Source organism: Heterodontus francisci, chromosome 33 (genome assembly GCF_036365525.1).
Source record: "Heterodontus francisci isolate sHetFra1 chromosome 33, sHetFra1.hap1, whole genome shotgun sequence".
Classification (NCBI taxonomy): domain Eukaryota; kingdom Metazoa; phylum Chordata; class Chondrichthyes; order Heterodontiformes; family Heterodontidae; genus Heterodontus; species Heterodontus francisci.
Window position 1 is genome coordinate 47,175,628 of NC_090403.1, and position 19,823 is coordinate 47,195,450.

The window sequence follows — 19,823 nt, forward strand, 5'->3', positions numbered from 1 at the left end:
ACACAGCCACCTTCAACTTCATCACATCCTAGAAGGAACACGCCATTCCTACCCCCCACTAGACTCTGAGGAACACAGCGAGCATCAAAGCACTCCTCACCCTCAAGCATATTCTCCAACTATTACAGCAACCTCCATCTTCATGAAATCCTCCAACCAATAGAGCCACCTGGCAGTCCCATCACCAACTTCACTAACCGTGTGCCATTAAACAGAGAAGCATATTGACACTTGTCTGTCATTGAAGTTTGATATGTTTCTCGATTGGAAATATTTCAGTTCTGTTAAATATTAAGTGATAGTTTATACTAGACACTCCAAGTGAAATGTTACATAGTTGGAGTTGATTCTTTACCTTCAATCACTGTTACATTTTTGATCGCCAGCCAAAGAGTCTAGACTGGAGGCAGGTACTATAAATTAAATAATGCTGACAATTCTGAATTGTGCCGGTTCAAGAATGGAGGGAGAGAGAAAACAGGGAACTACAGGTCAGTTAACCTAACATCAATCGTTGGGAAAATGCTGGAATCTATTATTAAGGAAGTCGTAACAATGCACTTAGAAAAGCACAGTATGGTTAGAGCAAGTCAACTTGGTTTTACTGAAGAGAAATCCTATTTGAAAAATTTATTAGAGTTTTTTGAGGATGGAACAAGTAGGGTAGATAAAGGCGAACCAGTAGATGTTGTATACCTGGACTTCCAGAAGGCATTCGATAAGGTGCCAGACAAAAGGTTAATTGGCAAGATAAGGGCTCATGGAGTTGGGGGTAATATATTAGCATGGATAGATGATTGGTTAACAGACAGGAAGCAACGAGTGAGCATAACGGGGCATTTTCAAGTTGGCAGACAGTGCCAGACTGTGGAGTGTCGCAAGAATCAGTGCTGGGGCCTCAGTATTTACAATCTATATTAATGACTTGGATGAAGAGACAGAGAGCAATGTTTGCTGACGATACAAAGGTAGGTGGAAAGGTAATCTGTGGAGAGGCTGCAAAGTGATATCGACAAGTTAAGTGAGTGGGCAACAAGATGGCAAATGGAGTATAATGTAGGGAAGTGTGAAATTATGCACTTTAGTCATAACAATAGAAAAGCAGAATATTTTTTTAAAAGTGTGAAACATGTAAGTGTCGATGTTCAAAGGAACTTGGGTGTGCTTGTAGAAGGAACACAAAGTTAGTATGCAAGTACAATAAGCAATTAGGAAGGCAAATAGCATGTTTGCCTATATTGGATAGGGGATTGGAGTACAGGAATAAGGAACTATTGCTACAATTGTACAGGGTTTTGATGAGACCATTTCTGGAATGCAGTGTGCAGTTTTGGTCTCCACATTTAAAAAAGGATATACTTGCATTGGAGGCGGTGCCAATCGTTAGATTGGTCCCTGGGATGAGGGGGTTGTCCTATGATAGACCAAGTAAATTGGGCCTGTATTCTCTGGAGTTTAGAAGAATTAGAGATAATCTGATTGAAACATGTAAGATTCTAAAGGGGCTGGGTAAATACTGAGAGATTATTTCCGCTGTTCGGGGAATCTGAAACACAGGGAAACACATTCTCAGGATAAGGGGCCGATTATTTAGGACTGAGATGAGAAGAAATTACTTCACTCAAAGGGTTGTGAAACTTTGGAATTCTCTATCCTAGAAGGTCGTGGATGCTCCGTCGTTGAATACATTTGAGGCTGAAATAGACAGTTTTTTAGTCTCTCGGAATCAAGAGGTATGGTGAGCGGGCGGGAAAATGGTGTTGAATCCTAAGATCAGCCATGATCGTTTTGAATGGCGGAGCAGTCTTGATGGGCCATATGATCTACTTCTGCTCCCATTTCTTGTGCTGTAGTCCACCAAGCCTGTTAAGATGGCAATGTTTAAAAGCAGAAAACCAAAGTGAAATTGTGCCATCGATTGTACAGTTCAATCTTAAAAATTAAAACAGTGAACAAGTTGGGACATAAGGTTGAGGGTTTTATTTTTAATTACATTATTTTATATGATGATAACATTCCATGGAGGAGTGGAACCTTGCTGCTGTGATGTTGGTAGAAAACATGCTACTAGAAACTGAATAACTTTGACAATGCCACATTAATTTTCTTGCTGTTTCCTCCCCTGCATTGAAGTGTTTGCTCGCATTGCAAAAGAAATGAGCCACTGCAAAAAAGAGTGGGAGGCAGAGAAAGCTGGAATGTCACTGCCACTGGTAAAACCAGTTTGCAGATCAAAACACAGACTTTGCTTTTTAATCTGGTCCCTGGAGTTTGCCTTAAATTTGCTTCACTGCATCTAAACTGGTTTCTGCAGGTACACAGAGGGATGGTAGCAATGTATAGCCAAAGTGCACTGCTAGCATCGTGATTTAAAGGGAAGATAAGTCAGCTTTTCACGGCTCTATGAACAACTTGATCGAGGTACTCGCCGGCAAAACATAAAAATTTGTGACTAGTTTGCCAACTGGTCATTCGGGTCCATTAACTGGTGAGTTAATGTGGACTGAAAGTTGGAATGATCGCCAGTTTCCCCAACATGTTTTGTTTAACACAGACTAGCTTCATTGCATGTTTATATCACCCTCTGGTGTCTGTCTGTAATATTTCTGTGGTTTTGATAGTACATAAATTGATGTTTCATCTGTAGGCAGTAATACTATTAACTGTATTAGAGTGAAACACAGTCAACAAGTTGTAAACATCTAGTACTGTACAAATTGCAATTAAAATAGCATTTACACTTCACAGTATTTACCATTTTCCCTCTTTTATGGCAATATTGGCACAATTGGTAGCATTCTCACCTCAGAAGGGTGTGGGTTGAAGTCCCACTCGAGGACTTGAGAACATAATCTAACCTGACACTTCCAGGAAGTGTTGCATTAATGAAAATGTGTCCTTCAGATGAACTGTCAGAGGCCAGGTCTTTTCACTATAGTTCAGATTTCAAAGTGATATTTGAAGAAGGAAAAAGGGGTTCTCCCTGTGTCCTTGGAAAATTCATCCCCAAGCAATGCCATCAAAAACAGATTGTCATGCACACTGTAAGTACGATGCTACAACAATCAGGGACTAAACTCTGAAGAGCTGTAAAAACTGACATTGTCTTTTCAAAAATGAACCTTTATTTTAAAAAGTGAACAATGCATCCAAAATGGCTATTGAAGAAAAAATCTTGGTCTTTGTGTATTCGAACTGTCTGACAAGGGCAAAGGACAAATCTTCAAAGCTAAAAGGTGTCAGTTGAATCAATCCAACACCATCCTAAAGCATTCTAGAATTGAATGTCTTCTTCTGAAACAAAGAAGGTGTGAGGTAGCCACGTCCTGGGCCATTGTTCGATAACCATGGAGAAGAGACTCAAATGTTTCCTACCAGGAGGTGAGAAGTAACACAGCTTTACCTTAAAAAAACAGCCTAGAGAGAAAGAGCAACATCCAGCAGCTTGTTTTCCAGCAAGCCAGAAGACACATGCTCTGTTGTAGAATCCTACATCTACACTAGACAATAGTGCACTAGAAGTGACCCATTGTCTTCAACTGAACTTTCAATCAAGATCAAATCTACAATTATCTCAGGCTTGCACCCATCGAGAATCTGGTTTTCAAGAGAGTTCAACAGGTTTATCATGACTTTCCCCCCCCCCCCCCACCCCCCACCCCACAAACTAAAAATCACTTTCCCTTTTCCCCCCATGTCTGTCTCTTGTGCATGTGTGTGGAAGCGAATGTATGAGTGGATGCTGTTGCGACAGTTTCGGGATAAGGCATATTGATCAATAAAAAATTGATTTTCTGTTTTTTAAACCTACAAGGAAACCTGTCGCTGTCTGTTCATTTGAAAAATAAAACACCAAGGGGTTAAACCCTAATAACAAAACACTTGCTGTGGTCAGGTGGGGAGTTAAACAGTAGGAACCACCCACATCGCACCACGTGGCCGTAACAAGATCAACTGGACACTCATCTCATTGTTACTGTGGGACTTCATAAAATGAGTTCTTGATTTATCCACAATTCATTCCCCATGAAGTACTTTGGAAATAGCTGAGGGTAAAGGCCTGCTCGGGTCTGCAACTGAGACCCGACCCAAGCCCGACAGAACCCCATCCGACCCTGAGCCCAACCCAGCCCGAGTCCTTTCATTTTTTCCTGCACCTGACTCGACCATCAGTTAACTTGCCTTCCGTTTTTCACTTTGTTCCTTACCTGCACAAGCTTAAAATAACTACACCAAAACCACCTTTAAAGTCCATAAAGTAAATTAACATTAAAATCAGTTACCTGAGGCGGTGATAGAGCGTGTCCGATCCGACCCGAGCCTGAATGCCGGATCTGGAGGTGCGACCCGACCCTAAAGGCCTGCTCAGGTCAGGGGAAAAAAACCCGACCCGTACCCGGCCTGAGTCCCTCCATTGTTTCCCTGAGCCCGACCCAACCACCAGAATGTTCACTTTACCTACCTTGCAATTCCGAATCTGCAGGAAGCTGCAGCATGAGCGCGATGACATCATAGAGACGCCCACACGCTCACTGTGCAGACTCAAGAGTTTCCCTCCTTGACATCCCAGACTCCCAGCTCTTCAACTAGGCTTTTCAACTTTTGACACTGACTAAATTCAACTTCCCAGCAGAGCAATGCATACTGTGTGTGTCCGACGGGGACCCGGCCTGACTTGCCCTGAGCCCGAAAGCCGGACCCGGAAGAGCGACCTGACCCGAACCCGATATGTCGTCGGGTTCGGGTCAGGTAGCAGGCCTTTAGCTGAGGGACATGATTATAAGCTTCTATATAAATGCAACTTCTATCTTGTATGTAGCCAGAGGAGGAAGGTGATTTTATGGCTTCATTCTTTGCATGATCACAATACAATGACTGCTAATTTGTTGTCACTGTTTAAAGATTCAGAGAATAACTCCCCCAGCTAGTTCAGAAGCAAGCCATGTGGCCCAGGAAGGTCCCAGATTAGATCTCAGGTCTTCAGTAGCTGACCTCAGCCAGGGCAGCAATGCTACCTCAACCCCTCTGGGTTAAGGAAGTAAAAATCAGTCTGAGTTCCTGCTCCTGATTACTGTCTGGTGATGTTTTTGGGTAGATGGTGGGTGAGAACAGCATCAAGGTTGACTGTTCAGTTTCCTCCGGCAAATAGGTTGCTGATATTTATGGAATAAAAACAAGAAATGCTGGAATCACTCAGCAGGTCTGGCAGCATCTGTGGAAAGAGAAGCAGAGTTAACGTTTCGGGTCAGTGACCCTTCATCGGAACTCCGATGATATTTATGGTCCAGGTTCATATGTTAAGACTGGCTACTTGGGTACGGTACCAGAAAAAGCGCTGGTACCTGTGGAACTTAACCAGAGAAAAGGACTGAATGCCCTTCAGGAGAGGCAGGAAGAAAATTAGTGCGAAAATAAAGGAGCTAAAAAAAAGTATATTTCTGTTGCATCATGTTGCAATGCCTTGGGGTCCTGGGTTCAAGTTGCCCACAGGATGGGGGTGATGGTGGGGGGAAGTGAAAGCTCGTTTCTGTTTCTAATGGGTAGGAGGACTATCTGTTGCCTTGTCTTTGAACACTGTCATTTTAACTCCTGGGATTTAGTTTTGAATCCAATCCAGACAGATGGGATGATGGTGTCCTTTCTGACTGATGGCTATTATGGGTCATGAGTGAAACAAGCTTGAGCACATTCTCCATTCAATTCCCAGTGGGCGTGTGTCTTCATTAGAGACTGACCTCTCAACAGACACCGCAAGGGCATTGTCATGGATTGCTGTTTGCAAGCAACGGTTAGTTTAGGAATATAAATGTTTGTGAGAGACCTAGCTAGACTGAAATTTTACTGATTTGAGTTTTTGACTGTTCTCTGTGGATTCCACCTGTGAAATTCTCCATAAATCTGTTCATTGTACAAACTGAAGGTTTGCATACTCCTGAAGGAGAATTGCTGTCTTTTACAGCTATTAAGGAAGCTTTTGAATTCCACATTGTTTAGATTTAGATTTTTAGATTTAGAGATACTGCACTGAAACAGGCCCTTCGGCCCACCGAGTCTGTGCCGACCATTAACCACCCATTTATACTAATCCTACACTAATCCCATATTTCTACCACATCCTCACCTGTCCCGATATTCCCCTACCACCTACCTATACTAGTGGCAATTTATAATGGCCAATTCACCTATCAACCTGCAAGTCTTTTGCCTGTGGGAGGAAACCGGAGCACCCGGAGGAAGCCCACGCAGATACAGGGAGAACTTGCAAACTCCACACAGGCAGGACCCAGAATTGAACCCGGGTCGCTGGAGCTGTGAGGCTGCGGTGCTAACCACTGCGCCACTGTGCAGCTAACTCATTCAGCCCAAATGGGGTGAATTCCCAGTAAGTGTTGAATTAGCTGAAATGGCCATTGAAGGGGTAAAATTGGCCTTCACAACCCATAGGTAAGGAGGATAAAAATCAGCCCAGGTTTCTGCTCTTGATCACTGTGTAGTAACCCCCTACTGTAATATGCAAATATGTGTGTGTGTATGTCAAATGAGAACAGAACTGGGCTTGGCTGTGATCAACCCCACCGTTAGTCATCCGATACGGACTAGGTTTGCATGGGAAGAGTGGCCACCTGGATACATTCTCCTGAGCACCCAGTGTCCATGAATTCTGGCAGAAATCACAATTTGGTAACTAAAAAAAAGCATTAATAAACATGCAGTGCAACATTATAATTTGCCTCACTGTGATACTGTGCCAGCTGCACAACAACAACTTGCATTTTGATAGCACCTTTAATGTAGTAAAACAGCTCAAGGCACTTCACAGAGGTGTCGTAAATAGTGAGGAGGAAAGCCTTAGATTACAGGACGATATAGATGGGTGGAGCAGTGGTAAATGGAATTTAATCCTGAGAAGTGTGAGGTGATGCATTTTGGGAGGACTAACAAGGCAAGGGAATATACAATGGATGGTAGGACCCTAGGAAGTGCAGAGGGTCAAAGGGACCTTGGTGTACTTGTCCATAGATCGCTGAAGGCAGCAACTTAGGAATGTATATGGGATACTTGCCTTTATTAGCCGAGGCATAGAATATAAGAGCAGGGAGGTTATGATGGAGCTGTATAAAATGCTAGTTAGGGCACAGCTGGAGTACTCTGTACAGTTCTGGGCACCACACTATAGGAAGGATGTGATTGCACTGGAGATTCACCAGGATGTTGCCTGGGCTGGAGCATTTCAGCTATGAAGAGAGACTGGAAAGGCTAGGGTTGTTTTCCTTGGAGCAGAGCAGGCTGAGGGGGGACCTGATTGAGGTATACAAAATTATGAAGGGCATTGATAGGATAGATAAGAAGAAACTTTTTCCCTTAGCGGAGGGATCAATAACCAGGGGGCATAGATTTAAGGTTAGGGGCAGGAGGTCTTGGGGGGATGTGAAGAAAAATCTTTTCACCCAGAGGGTGGTTGGAATCTGGAACGCACTGCCTGAAGGGGGGAGGTAGAGGCCGGAACCCTCACAACATTTAGGAAGTATTTAGATGAGCACTTGAAACGCCATAGCATACAAGGCTATTGGCCAAGTGCTGGAAAATGGGATTAGAATAGTTAGGTGCTTGATGGCCAGCATAGACACGATGGGCCAAAGGGCCTGTTTCTGTGCTGTATAACTCTATGACAGGAGCTTTTATCAAACAGAATTCAACAACGGGCCACATAAGGAGATATTAGAGCAGGTGACCAAAAGCTTGGTCAAAAAGGTAGACTTTCCTGGGCGTCTTCAAGGAGGAGAGAGATGTGACTAATGGTGGAACAAAGAAAATCAGGGATGCTCAAGAAGCTAGAATTGGAGCAGTGCAGAGATCACAGAGCGTTATAGGTCTGGAGGAGGTTATGGAGATATGGAGTGGCAAGGCCATGGAGGAATTTGAAAACAAAAAGAAACCAGACTGAGAGCCAGTGTAGATCAGCAAACACAGGGGTGATCAGCGAACAGTACTTCGCACGAGTTAGGGTGCAGGAAGTACAACATTGTCACAAATCCCACGCTCTCTGTCCCCATTAAATTTACTGATGTAGCTAACGGTGAGAGGCTGACTGAGCGAGTATGAGGAGAGAAGCAAGAATTGAAAGCTCTCATAATAATGGGTTTTTTTTTTGTAGACCGTCAGGACCTGGAGGAGCCAGAGAAAGTGGACAAACTGCAGGAGCCATTATTGGAAGCTCTGAAGATCTATGTGAGGAAGAGACGGCCGAACAAGCCACACATGTTCCCAAAAATGCTGATGAAGATCACAGATCTGCGCAGCATCAGTGCCAAAGGTGAGTGTGCAGGGTGGTCATCCAAAAATAAACAAGACAACAGAAGTGCGCTGTGACCGATATTGTAAGGGCTGGGATGCACTAGACTGCAGAAACTAACAGTCTCACTTTAGTTGACCTGAAGTTCTGAAACATAGGAATGAAAGTAGGCCATTCAGTCCCTCGCGTCTGTTCCGCCATTCAATCAGATCATGGCCGATCTGTGTTTCAAGAAACGCATTGGTTTAGATTTTCATGTTCAAACTGCCTTTCAGAAAATGTATAAAACTTCCCAGTGGTTCAGTAAGAAAGCAGCTTTTCCCAGTGCCAACCTTAGTGAATCTGTTAACTGCTCTGGGGGTTGCCAACTGGCTGTGTGAAACGAGAAGGATTAACCCTTCAATGGTCCAATATAAGAGCAGCGTCAAAGATGTGACACCAGTGTCAATGTCATCTCCACGTACCTTTAAATAGCTGCATTCATATTTAGATTTACCTCTCACCCCAGGTAAAGCAGCCTTAAGGGCTCCCCACATATTGCGCACCTCTGCACCGATAAGCTCCCAATGCCAAGCCATGTGTTAGGACGGGAAGCCACCCAGGGTTTCTAAATGAATCAAATGATGTCAGTCGACTAACACTCAAGGTTGTGAATAATGCACAGCCCAACTCATGCTCGATTGGAGGCCCAATCGAAAACTTTGTCCCCCATTTTTTTAACACAATGTTTGGACATAACAATTAAACATCCACTCAGGACCATCTTCAGTATCAATAACAACAACAACCACTTGCATTTACATAGCCCATAGAAAACATCTCATCATTTTCTGGATGGGAAAGAGAAAAAAAACTATATTAATTATTATTAATTGCAATGATTGCAAGAAGGAAGGAAACATGACAGGGAGAGGAAAAAGAAAACACATATTTCAATTACTAGTGCCTTGTGTAGAATCCTGCCCTTTGTGGACTTCCTGCCTTGACTGGGTCAGTGCCACCCACTGATATTTGGTGATAAATTGCTCCAGCTTCACTGCTTTTCTCTATGCCTTGAGTTTCATGGTCGTGTTTCTTTCTCTGTTCCCAGGAGCTGAGCGGGTCATCACCCTCAAAATGGAGATCCCCGGATCCATGCCACCACTCATTCAGGAAATGCTGGAGAATTCCGACGGCATCGATCCTTCCTCCTCACCCTGTAGCAAAAGCAGCGCTGCGCGTCCGTGCAGCAGTCCGAGCATGTCACCGAGCTCCGCCAGCAGCAGCCCAAACACTCAGTCACCATAGCTTCAGGAGAAAGAGGAGCAAGTGAGTCGGACTCTCACTCACATGGACGTTTGACGTGTTTGTAAAAGGTGAAGTGTTCACATGAGAGCCACAGTATTGTTTGTCACATACTCTGCAGCTTGTGGAAGGCGATTGGGACTGAGTTGGAACTTACACACTATGCTTAACCACGCTGGAAGCTCTTTCAAAAGTGCTTAACTGAGATGGACACTGAATTCAGGGCTGTGCTGAGCAGCAGATATGAACCACACATACACATACGCGCACACACCCCACTCCCCCACCCCCACAACCCCTCCGAAATAGGAATCAACCATTCTTGAATCAGACTTCGCTCCCCTTTGCAAGCCTTCAGCTTCTGGTTTTAGAACACGCTTTGATTTAACGTAGGAGAGAATTATGAAGACCCTTTGTGTTTATTTTTTTTTAATATTTTGCCTCTCCTTTTGTTTATCTTTCATACTCTCATATAATACTAGCTGATAGACTGGATCACCAGCGCAAAATCCAGTAGTATCCAAAAACAAGGAATTTGAACAAAGAAAAATTTATATGAATGAAACATTTAACTGATTATTTTTGTTGAACTGTTTAAATTGGATCAACCAGAGGAGGATGAGAAAAAATGATGCTGTCATTACATTTTTGAAATGAGTTGCATACAAGCTGGACGATAATGAAGGTAACAAGGTTACACTAGGGATGTCTGTAAATATGCTGTTCTGTTTAATGTACTCACAAGAGGTTTCCAATCCTTTCTTTTATGCCTTTGTTGATTGGATGTTCATTTTAAGCACATTTATTCTGAGAGAGAGCATGGTTTTGAAGTATTGTGTAGGTCTCAAATATCCCGCCCGGGCCACTGCACGCAAGGGAGCAGTGTATGCACGTACGTGTGCAATAGCACACCAAGGCCACACTTCATGCCGCTCGTCGTGATTGAGAGTTTATTGGACTGGCTGGTGCGTTGGATAAAACACCATTGCCCATTCCCTGTCTGTGACCGAAAAGGGTCACAATTACAGCTCAGGCCTGCTGACTGAGAAGGATCTTATATCTTTGGGCTTTAATTGACTGGATGCTGAGATGATGTGCCAACTCCGACTGTGATTAAGTTGTCTTGAAAGAACTATAACAGTGGGGGTGGGGGTAGTTTTTTTTTTAAATCTTTCCTCGTCCTCCCTGATCAATCAGCTCCTTCATATATACCAACCTGAGAAGTTATCAGTGGATTATTTTGATTGCAGTTTGCACGGGAAGTTCAGTCGCATCCAGTGGTGTCATTGGCAAAAAGGAGTTTGAGCTTCTCAGGATTTGACCGTGGTGTACTGTGAACATAGACCTGCATAGTGCTCAGGATGTTCTGATTGTTCATTCAAAGGAATGATCGATCGCCTTTCAACCTCACCTTGTTTGACTCTCAGTAATCTTGTTATAGTTAACGCTTTAAACTGCATTGGAATTTTTTTGATATTTGAGGCTGCCGAGTTTGAAACCGCACACATTTCTATGAGTGAAACAGGCATAACTGGATACAAGTGCGCTGCCACAGGCTGGGGCGAAACACCATTCCTTCAAAGCTGATTGTTTGTCTGCTCTCTACCTCTCTCACCAACTCGCAAATCTTGGCTGAGGTGAGGCAAACCACTCTCCCAAGAAGGCACAAATCTGAATTCTTTCTTTTATATTCCTTCTCGGAATGTTGGTATCGCTGGCAAGGCTGGCATTTATTTCCCACCCCTAATTGCCCAGAGAAGGGGGTGGTTAGCTGCTTTTTTGAATCACTAATAGCAGTACAGTACAACTGAGTGGCTTGCTTAGGCTGGTTCAGGGGGGCAGTTAAGAGTCAAGCACATTGGTGTTGGACTGGAGTCACATATAGGCCAGACCAGGTGAGAGCAGCAGGTTTCCTTCTCTAAAGGACGAGTTGAACCAGTTGGGTTTTTATGACAATCCAACAGCTTCATGGTCACTTTTACTGATACCAGCGTTTTATTTCTAGATTTTTTTTCTTTCAAACTGAATTCAAATTCTCAAACCAGACCAGTAACAACCATTCAGGCCTTTTGATCCCGTTCACCAAAGCTCATGTCTGACTGACATTGTGAGAGTTAAAGTGATAGAACACCGATGCAGCTCAAAACAGCCCTCTCAAATTATGGAAACAGTTTGGCCAAGTATTTGAGCAAGTGTAACACTGAAAAGGCAAATAAACAAACCATTTTCAATTGATCTGGCATCCTCCATTAGAAAGATTGAACCCAATGATTAGGATAGGAGCGGGGAAGGGTTATTGACGAGTTTCATAACATCAATTTTGAGGCAATTATTATGACCTTCAACCCTTTGTCAAAATTAGAAATCCACTCGCAGGTCCATGATTTTGCAGCACGAGTTCGTTTCCAGCAATGATCAAGGTCTTTCATTCTGTGGATGCTGAGGTCTCAGATGATAGGATTTCTTCGGTTGTTGACTGAACGTAAATCACTTTGACAAGACAAAAAACTAGGAGGAGAAGGAAGCAAGGTTCTCTGTTCGGTTGTGAAGGTTAAAAGGTATCTTCAGGGCTGCTGGGACACACTGACTGTCAGTCTAGGATGAAATTCAGTTGACGCATATTTTTTATTTGATAAATGGATTTGTGCTTTATGTGGAAGAACACAGCTGCATCTGCCAGACACACAAACACATTGACTTGACTAGGGGGTATTGCGTTTCACAAACGTAGCTGACCTGAAGGGAGGCTCAGATCTGTTTGGCTTAACATGGACACCCCTCACCACTAGCATTCAACACTGTAAAAGGGGAAAATGTGCTCTGCCACTGAAACCCCACACCCAGGTTTTTGGGAGGGACCGGGGGGAGGTCCTGAGAGTTGCAGTCAGAGGCAGGAGAATTTGCAGGCATTCCCAGGGGTGCAATAGAGACAAGCGACCACAGTCCAAGGAGAAGCAGGGGGATTGGTATGTGCAAGTCAAAGGTCTTTCCCCTGCAGCATAACTCTCTCAGCACAGCAGCAGCAAGGTACTTGGGGGTCCAACGTCAGTACAATGGACGCAACTCTGTGTTGGATTTTGAGAGAGCTGAAAAACTCGCCTGTCCTGAAATCCAGCGCAAGCCACACCTTGTCTGTGCTTCACTGAACTCCAGCACCTTGCTGTTGAGACACAACCCCCTGCTGCTCATGGGCTTCACAGAGATTCACATAGTTAAAAAGAATGTTATATGGTGCAGCCAGATTTACACTTCACAGATTTCAACTGAAAGTTTGGACAATCTCATTTAAGTTTCTCAGTGAAAGCATCCTAAAATTGGATACCAATTCTACAATTTACATCTGTTCTATAATCTCTGAAGAACATAGCAGAAAGAGAGCTAACACTAGCCATTCAGCCTTCTTCCTTCCAGCCCTGTGCCTATTCCATGATGCAAGCAGTAGGAAGGTGCAGGGATGATGCTGTCTCGGATTAAAAGTCTTTTTTGCGCAGGTTTTATCTTTGAGCAAATTCTCCCCCTCAAGTGGCTCCAGTTTTTGTTAAAGGAGAATTTGCAGCTCAGTATTAATTTTTTTATATATATATATAATATTTATTTGAATTTTAGCTGTCCATTTGAGTGACGCAGTCTCAACCCAAGTCCATTTGCCCATAGTCAGAAATGCTGTGTAAACATGAAACCACAGCAAACGCTGAGTAACTAGTGCCACTCACTGGTCATTGTTATTATTACACATTAATTTTCAGTGCATAACATGAGTGGCCAAACACCTGAAACTGCTCAAAACTGGCACAGTGAAAAGGTGGTATATTTCCCAGTAATATCTTGCAGTCATTGACATGCACAATAGGAGGATGACATGTATTCCTGTTTGTGACCCAAAACTGATGAGGTCCAAGTGTTTGGGTCATTGTGAGTTATAGGTTGTGATGAAAATTTTCCCTCCCTGGCTGCAGTGTACTTTCCCCTTGTTCACGGATGTATCTTATTGCTCTACTTTGTGACTGAATTCCTCCCAGCACGCCCCTTCCCCACCAGTGACAGCACATCTCTGTCTCTGTGTTTGTAAGTGGCAATGTGGCCCAATTCAGTGTCATATTTTACACAATTTTTTCTATTGTAAAACAGCCACCGTGGTTTTATCAAATTAAAAGGTACAATTACACGTTTAGTTCAATCATTAACCTGACACCTCCACTGTTAATGGCGAGTTCTTGTTCTGTTCATGGATGTGTTGGTGTACTGAGTCAGACTGTACAGTAAGACTTCCTATAACAAGGCTTTCTCTGTGCAGATGTTACTGTTAAACTTTTCATGAAGTCTACTGGCAAAAGAATAAAGTTATATTTATTCTACAATTATGCATAGTTGTCTTCACTGAAACGGTAATTGTTTTCCTGGAATAACACTTTACTTTTCGACTTCAGTGTCATCAAGGATCAAAAGTCAGTTTGGATAATTAAGGTTGATTCTGGGATCAGAGTCCTGTGAGGAGTGACACAGAAAGTGCAGGCTGGGACTGGCGAGTTCCCAACATCTGCTCTTCACCAGGACAAACCATCACAGAATCAGCCCCAGTAAAGTTGGCACCACTTCAGAGCAAAGCAGAGGAGCTCCTTTGGTAGCTGAGCAAATAAGTGTGCTGCATGAGGTGGTACTGAGCCATTAAGACCAGAAGGTGGTGGGTTTTATCCCTAGCTTGTGCTGAACTGGCTAACTTCAGAAATTGCATTGGGTGGGACCAGGATTGTGCTTGATGGTGATGCACTCCATTGCTGATTTGCAAGCCAACGTTCACTGAGTAACCACTTGGGTGAGGTACTGGGGTGGAAGGGGGAGGCTGCCAATGAAACACATGAACCATACTCCAGCAAGAACACTCCCTTCAAATGAAAATTCAGAAAATAATACTTTTTAATCAGGAATCCCTCCAACCGCTGCCTTGACTGACCTTGTACTGGTAAGTACTTCCATCCATTGCATTGAAAATCTGTGAACACCATCACTGTGCCTAATTCTCTTGTGATCCTTTAAGTTGCTGATTGGTTGAGGTTAATCAGGTAACATTACAGACCAATCCGATCTCTACTGGAGTACATAAGGCAGCCATCTTTTATTTTCTATATTTTAATCATTTTTAGCATTCTTCCCTATTTAAAATAATATTTGCCTTTATTTCAGTATTCTAGGACTTGGAGCTGTGAAATGTTGGAGTGTGAAGACCGAGCGATCCATAAGCAGGACTGGGCCCAGTGCTTGACCTTCAGGCTTGTGATCAACTCACAGGAGGTCCATTAACTTTTTTTTAAAAAATTGCCTCAGTTTTGAAGCAGAATCCTGTCTGCTTCATAGCTCCCACTCCCCACTCGCAGTGGTATCTGATCACGCATACAGCTAGGTAACCTGCTCCCAGACATCTAGCAACTGGTTAGGTCAGTCAGAATAGATTGGAAATTTCCCATTTTCCCATTGTGTATTAAGCACCGGTTAAAGAATTCAGAATCGGGGTCTGTACGCACATACGCACATTCTACTGTGAGGGCACTGAGTGCTGTGCCAATGAGTTGTACAAGTGGAAAAGTATGTCAGAAACTGTACAGTATCTAGGAAAGGCAGCATTATTGGAGAGCCAATAGACACAATTTGTCTGATCCCACAGTTTTCTTCGCTCGCTTACAGGGTGACCACCTGGAGGAGATTTTGTTGATTTGGTTCAGTGTTTCTTGAGGAATCCAACTCATGTCAACATTATTGTGGTTAGATGTACCCATCTCTACCTTAGAGGTTGGTCATCTCTTTCTGGATTCTAGGAGCTGATGGATACCAACCACGGTCCGTTACGTCAGCTGAAAATTGATACCACTATCTCATCAGCCTACTCCTATATTTTATCAATAAACCCTTGTCCCCATGTCCTTCATGATACGGTGGGATTCGCTTTTCTTAAGCCCCTGGGTAAAGAATGACCATGTATAAATCTTGGGAATAAAATCAAAATGCTGGTGATGCACAGCAGAGGATCTGAAAGAAGTAAATTGGTTAACATTTTTGTCAGGGTTCTTCAACAGAACTGAAGACTTGTGTGAGACATGCATTCTACTGAGCAAGTAGGGGTATTCATATTTATTTTTATTCGCTTAATCTAAAAAAAAATTTAATAGTTAATTTAAGAAAACTATATGATTTATTGTGATGATACATACATTAAATTTGCACAATGTATGTTCATCTTCATGTGCAAACCCAAGCTTTAACCAGTGCTTTATAAATATTTAACTTTTTAGGATCTTTCTGTTGAAAATGGATCCTGATTTTTAATAGTTGATGAGGGCAATGTGGTTGCTTTTTTAAAATTCATTCATGGGGTGTGGGCATCGCTGTCTAGGCCCACATATATTGCCCATCACTAATTGCCCTTGAGAAGGTGGTGGTGAGCTGTCTTCTTGAACTACTGCAGTCCTTGCGGGGTAGGTATATCCACAGTAATGTTAGGAAGGGAGTTTCAGGATTTAGACACAGCAACAGTGAAGGAACGGCGATATAGTTCCAAGACAAGATGGTATGTGTCTTGGCGGGGAAATTGCAGTTGGTGTTTCCATGCATCTGCTGCCCTTGTCCTGCTAGGTGGTAGAGGTCGCAGGTTTGAAACCTGCTGTTGAAGGAGTCTTGGTGAGTTGCTGCAGTGTATCTTGTAGATGGTACACACTGCTGCCACTGTGCGCGGTGGTGAAGGGAGTGAATGTTGAAGGTGGCGAATGGTTTGCCAATCAAGCGGGCTGCTTGAGTGTTGTTCGAGCTGCACTCATCCAACAAGTGGAGAGTATTCCATCATGGTCCTGTCTTGTGCCTTGTAGATGGTGGACAGGCATTGGGGAATCAGGAGGTGAGTTACTCGCCACAGAATTCCCAACCTCTGACCTGCTCTTGTAGCCACAGTATTTATGTGGCTGGTCCAATTCAGTTTCTGATCAATGGTGACCCCAGGATGTTGATAGTGGGTGATTCAGTGATGGTAATGCCATTGAACATCAAGAGGAGATGGTTAGATTCTCTCGTTTGAGATGGTCATTGCCTGGCACTTGTGTGGCATGAATGTTACTTGCCACTTATCAGCCCAAACCTGGATATTATCCAGGTCTTTCTGCATCTGGATACAGGCTGCTTCATTATCTGAGGAGTCCCGAATGGTGCTGAACATTGTGTATATATGGACTTTTAAAAGGTGTTTGATAAAGTACCACCTAATAGACTTGTTAGCAAAATTGAAGCCCATGGGATTAAAGGGAAAATGGCTGTATGAATTCGAAATAGGCTGAGGGGCTGAAAGCGGGGAATGAATGGTTGTTTTTTCAGACTGGAGGGAAGCATACAGTGGTGCCCCCAGAGGTCTGTATTAGGACCTCGGCTGTTTTTGATTTTATTAATGACCTGGACTTGGGTATACAGGGTATAATTTTAAAGTTTGCAGATAACACAAAACTCTGAAGTGTAATAAACAGTGAGGGGAATGGTAACATTCAGGAGGACATAGGTGGACAGAGATATGGGCAGTCACATGGGGGAAGAAATTTAATGTGGAAAGTGTGAAGTGATTGATTTTGGGAGGACGAATGAGGAGAGGCAATATAAACTAAATAGCCCAATTTTAAAGGGGTTGCAGAAATAGAGACACCCTAGGGTGTACATTTAGAAATCTTTGAAGGTGGCAGGGCAAGTTGAGAATTGTAAAAAAAATGTATGGGATCATTGGTTCCGTAAATAGAGCTATGGAATACAAAGGCAAGGAAGCTATGCTAAACCTTTATAACATCCTGGTTTGTTACCAGTAGACTATTGTGTTCAATATGGACACCATAAGAAGGATTTCAAGGTCTTGGAGAGGATGCAGAGGACATTTACTAGAATGGTATCAGGGATGCGGGACTTCCATTATGTGGAGAGATTGGAGACACTGGGAGTAGTAATAGTTAAAGGGAGATTTGATAGAGGTGTTCAAAATCATGAAAGTTCTTGATAAAGGAAATAAGGAGAAATTTGTTTCCAGTGACAGAAGATTTAGGATAGCTGGCAAAAGAACCAGCGGCAAGATGAGAATATTTTAATGTATTATGATGATCTGGATAGCACTGCCTGAAAGGGTGGTGGAAGCAGATTCACTGGCAACTTACAAAAGGGAATTAGATATATAATGTTAAATTCCAGAAAGCTTGCTGTGGCTAGAGCCAATCTTAACTCAATTTCACATTTTCTGTTCAGTGTAAAAAAGGAATTTTTTTATTCATTCATGGGATGTGGGCATCGCTGGCTGGGCCACCATTTATTGCTCATCCCTAATTGCCCTTGAACTGAGTGGCCATTTCAGAGGGCATTTTAGGAGTCAATCACATTGCTGTGCATCTGGAGTCACATGTAGGCCAGATCAGGTAAGGACAGCGGATTTCCTTCCCTAAAGGACATTAGTGAACCAGATGGATTTTTACAACAATCTACAATGGCTTCATGGTCACACTAGACTAGCTTTTTAATTCCAGATTTATTACTTGAATTCAAATTTCACCATCTGCCGTGGTGGGATTCGAACCCACGTCACCAGAGCATTAGCCTGGGCCTCTGGGCTACCAGTCCAGTGACATTTCCATTACGCCACCACCTCCCCTTGAAGATATTGATAAAGGTTAAGACTGACTGAAGATTGTATAAGATTAGGAGGGTAACCTTTGCTAATATCTTTCCTGAATTCCCAATGCACAAGAATAACCCTCCCCGCTACTAGCAATGTGGCTAGCCCTCCACGAGCAACTCCTAATGCAGATGGTGAAACCGAGACATGTAGTTCCTCACTCAAAAACCTCCACCTGTCTCAATATATGTGTCTGCTCGTAAGTGCTCCAGTAAGAACCCAATTAACATCCTCCATCTGTATTCAGTTAAACATTTGATACACAATTAACAGATAACATATAAGGGCTATGAACGGGATGGGAGACTAATTGAACAGCTCTTTCAAAGAGCCGGCATGATGGACCAAATGGCTTCCTTCTGTGCTGTTTCATTATGGTTATAGAATTGTCGTTAGGTTTGTATCTATCGCAACAGACTGAGGGGGGAGGGCTGGAAATCATATTCCAAAACAACTGGATTTGGAAAATTTCCAGCCTGATAAAACACCATGGGGGCCATTTTCACTTTGGGCATTCAACTGTTAGAGTGAAGTGGATTGCTAACCCATCGCCAGATTGATTATCATCCCATTATAGTTGATGGAAATTACTATTCTGTATTGGGTGGGTGACCAATTAACCAGTTGTCGGTCCAGGCGACAAGTTGAAAGTCTATCCAGCCATCTGGAACAAGCATTTTTCCCATTGTTGGTCCCCGCGATGACACCATCATACATAAATGGGTAGACGATGGCCATGATTCCCCACACAGGTTTAAATCTCGGTTACACCATCTGCATTAGGAGTTGCTAGTGGAAGGTTAGCCACATTGCTAGCAGTGGGGAGGGTTATTCTTGCGCATTGGGAATTCAAAAAAGATATTACTAAAGGTTACCCTCCTAATCTTGTACAATCTTCAGTCAGTCTTAACCTTCATCAATATCTTGAAATTTCTGCAGTTTATGCTCTAGTTTTCTCTCTTTTCACCAGTCCCAAAGCTAAGGATTCTTGCTGGCAAGTGGCAGCCCTCCAATATCTTCATCCATGTAGCCATTCTCCATGGCTGAGCCTGATGTGAATGTCTGCATGCTCCTAACAATCAGGAGCTTGGACCAAGGTGTCAGGCTAATTTTTCCGCCGTTCTGCATGCTTCAGGCTAGGGTAATCAGTTTGCACTTATTCTTTTACCTCTCCCAAGTCAGGCTAACTAATGAGGGATTGAACCTGGGACCTTTCCAATTTGATTGGTTTAGTGGCACATTGGTGAATCATTGGAGGAGGGGTGAGGGAGGGAGTTCCACAAAGTTCAATGCCATCACCTGAAACCACGATAGTGGAGGAGGGAAAAGTTTTACTTCATGCCACGTAGTATGTTCACGCTCAGCCATCAAGGGACGGTGGGTTCCTAGCAATCATTTCTCTGGGTTTAGTGACAAAATCAGATAATGCTTACTGATTTGTTTTCAAAGGAATTGAAATCGATATATTCAAGAAAGGAGGGAGACAGAAAGCCGGAAACTATAGGCCAGTTAGCCTAACATCTGTCATGGGAAAAATGCTAGAATCTATTATTAAGGAGGTTATAG

At 43.2% G+C, this 19,823-nt stretch overlaps 1 protein-coding gene across 17 annotated transcripts in view; it reads left to right on the plus strand.

Annotated features, from left to right (window-relative positions):
- The window catches only part of raraa (retinoic acid receptor, alpha a), a 594,392-nt gene extending 580,457 nt beyond the window's left edge, over nucleotides 1–13,935 (plus strand). For all 17 annotated transcript variants that reach the window (XM_068013478.1, XM_068013476.1, XM_068013481.1 and 14 more), the window contains 2 exons: nucleotides 8,156–8,314; nucleotides 9,384–13,935. In XM_068013478.1, coding sequence (XP_067869579.1) covers nucleotides 8,156–8,314; nucleotides 9,384–9,580 — 356 coding nt within the window. In that variant the 3' untranslated portion in view covers nucleotides 9,581–13,935. The remainder of the gene's footprint in view (nucleotides 1–8,155; nucleotides 8,315–9,383) is intronic.
- The last annotated feature ends 5,888 nt before the right edge of the window (nucleotides 13,936–19,823 follow it).